Source organism: Mirounga leonina, unplaced genomic scaffold, assembly GCF_011800145.1.
Source record: "Mirounga leonina isolate KUSES-001 unplaced genomic scaffold, KU_Mleo_1.0 Mir_154, whole genome shotgun sequence".
Classification (NCBI taxonomy): Eukaryota; Metazoa; Chordata; class Mammalia; order Carnivora; family Phocidae; genus Mirounga; species Mirounga leonina.
In genome coordinates, this window is record NW_023270389.1 from 50,581,523 (window position 1) to 50,584,510 (window position 2,988).

A 2,988-nucleotide genomic window follows, 5' to 3' on the forward strand; every position below is an offset into this window, starting at 1 on the left:
CGCTTGCATATGGTGGTTCGATTCATTCAACAAAGATTTAGTGCCTTTTTTTTTTTTTTGATAGCATCGGGTACTTTTATTATATAGAACTTAATAATTAACAAAACGATTTCCATTCTCCTGGCACTTTGATACGAGGACTTAATAAAAGAACGATATTGAGAAGCTCCCACTGTGGAAAAAGAATGAGGTAAGGACTGCAGCCTCAAGGCCTGGCGGCAACTGCTACCTTCTCTCATCAACACGTTCCAGAACAAGAAGCTGATACTATGCACTCACAAAGTCTTTCCTTCAAAGATTTCAGAGCCTTTTACGAAGCTCCATCTGCGGTATCCAGCACTATTAATCCCATTCAGATGTTCTCCTCCTCATGTAACTGTGTCCCTCACTACCAACAGCTTCATATATGTCCTTTGTATTCTCTTGTGTTGCATGTAGATAACCAATATACGCCACGCAAAGTGAAAGGGTTATCAATCCGAAAGCCATTACAGGGTGGTTAAGTTTAATGAAGAGCTCTGGATTCACAGCTCAAAATTAAGTTATTGCGCGGACCCCTCTGAGCCCTGGGTTTCGAAAGTCTTTCTCTTTGGGTGGTTCCTTTTTAAAGCCAGGAGATTCCGGTGCTGAAGATATCTTCTTGATTAATGATGATTTATTACCTGCCGTGAGGTCCCCTCCCCTGCGCGTCATCTCCTTGAGTGCCTAATTTGAAGTAGTATCTTCTAGGCTAAGGGGCAGCAGACTTCTCCTGTGAAGGGCCAGATAGCGAAGATTTTAGGCTTATGAACCATATAGTCTCTGTCACAACTGATGTGGGGAACAAAGGTAGAAGAAAAATAAATTTCCTTACTACCTACAGCCCATTGACAAATCCTTGAAACAGGCAGAGTGACATTCCTCTAGGGACTCAACTGCCTTGATGTTAATACTTTGCTAAGGGCAAAAGACAACCCCAGCCTGAACACACACACACACACACACACACACACACACACACTGCCCCCAGGATCCTCCTGTAAGTCTACTTTAACATATAAAAATTCCTGGGCACCTGGGTGGCTCAGTCATTGAGCGTCTGCCTCTGGCTCAGGTCATGATCCCAGGGTCCTGGGATTGAGCCCCGCATCGGGCTCCCTGCTCCACTGGGAGCATGCTTCTCCCTCTCCCACTCCCCCTGCTTGTGTTCCCTCTCTCGCTGTGTCTCTCTCTGTCAAATAAATAAAATCTTGTAAAAAATATATAAAAATCCCTTTGGAAACTTCCTTTGTCTATAAACCCCCCAAGATACGTGTTTGCAATCACCCCCCAAGCATATGGCCCACTGATATACATCTGAAGGGTTTCATGACTAAGGTTTTATTAGATGGTAATAAATGCCATTTTCCCAACAATAGCTAGCCCCCTCAGGGTCCTGGAAACCTTGCTTCCAAAATTCCTTAGAGACTTACCCTATCCCTAACTCCCTTCCAGCTTGAAAATATATAATGGGCCACTCCTCATGACCCCGGTGCAGCTTGTTCTGCCCACGGGTCCTGTCCCTGTGCTTTAATAAAACCACCGGTTGGCACCAAAGGTGTCTCAAGAATTCTTTCTTGGCCGTCGGCTTCGAAACCTAACATTCTTTCCTACATCAACAACTACTTAATTCTGTCATTGAAGTGTGGAAAAGCTGCCCTAGACATGTTCACAAAATGTGGACGGAAGTGGGGAACGGGAGAAAGACACATCCCTCTTCTGTCATAAAGATCTGTTACAATGCACTTAGGCAACCAGAGGTTGGGGGCAGACGCTGGAAAACGAGAACACTTCCTGGGGAATGGAACTGGAAAAAATGTTTTGGCCCCCACTTGTGGCTCTGTGGACGTGACTGTTTTTCTTGATAAGCAATCTCTTCCTCTGACGTGTGGTCCGCATTTCCTGTCCCTCGTCCCTTTGCTACCTGTGCAGAGGAAGAGAGACTGCAAAGACCCCAAGAGCAGTGATGCGGCTTTTCAAATCTGGCTCTCACCTCTAGGGAGAGAATGCATAGGACATGTGGTAGGAAAAGAGACATTTCAGAACTGTCACTTTGGGTATTTTAAGGCAGCAGTGAGGGTAGCCCTTGACAGGTCAGCTCTCAGGCAGATGCCCTGTGCAGAAAGCACAAGGAATAATGCCGTTTTATGGACCCACCGGCCTTGCAAACAGCTAATCTAACCTTTCAACCTTTCATCCTTTTGTTGCTTGCAATTTTTATACTTTATACTTGATTATTCTTCATAATGGCAAAAAAATTGAAGAGGAGAGACTAAAATTTTAAGATGCATATGCTAATGCTACCCTGTATTCATGGAGTGCTTTTTAATTTCCAAGGGTGCCAGAGGCCTTTCCAGAAAAGATCTATTACAGAAACTGTAGGGCAAAGCTTTGCAAGTCAGTAGAACAGGAACACCAAACCCCGGGTCTGTGAATAGGAGACTTCCCTTTCCCAAGGGGACCACAGGGCCCATGAGACGTCTCTCCTGGGATCGGCCAAGCAGAATTTGGCAAGTGGGACTGAGGACTCTCATGGTATAAACACTGACCAGAGTTTGGTCTTTAAACATGAAGAATAGTGAAAAAATATGAAGTGCTTATTAACTGGGCTGGCTTCTAACAGTGGTTAATTTGGTTCATTTAGGTCATGCAACTGCTACATCTTTCAAAATTGACCCCCCCCAAAATTAGCCAGAGTTCAAGCATTAGCCATAAAATATGTATGAATACTTATAAGAGACTCAGTCATACCAAAAGAAAAAAAATCAGTTGAGTTCCAAATTTTCACATAAGAGCTATGAACTTGAGAAACCTTCTTTTATATTCAGAAAGGAAATTTCAATAGCTCAGGATGAAAGAACCAGAAAGGAAAGAAAGAGGGGAAAAAAGCCAGTCTTGCAAAATATCCTCTGCTTTCCCACACTCACTCAACAGGCCGTCGTAAGCACAGACCTGTCAGAGTATTCGGTG

General features: G+C 44.1%; 1 protein-coding gene across 1 annotated transcript; it reads right to left on the reverse strand.

Annotated features, from left to right (window-relative positions):
- Positions 1 to 286: 286 nt before the first annotated feature.
- On the reverse strand, positions 287 to 693 carry LOC118014428 (small integral membrane protein 8-like). Its single transcript, XM_035010734.1, is given in 1 exon segment — positions 287 to 693. A coding segment is annotated over 1 exon segment (351 nt). The 3' UTR covers positions 287 to 342.
- Between the last annotated feature and the right edge of the window lie 2,295 nt (positions 694 to 2,988).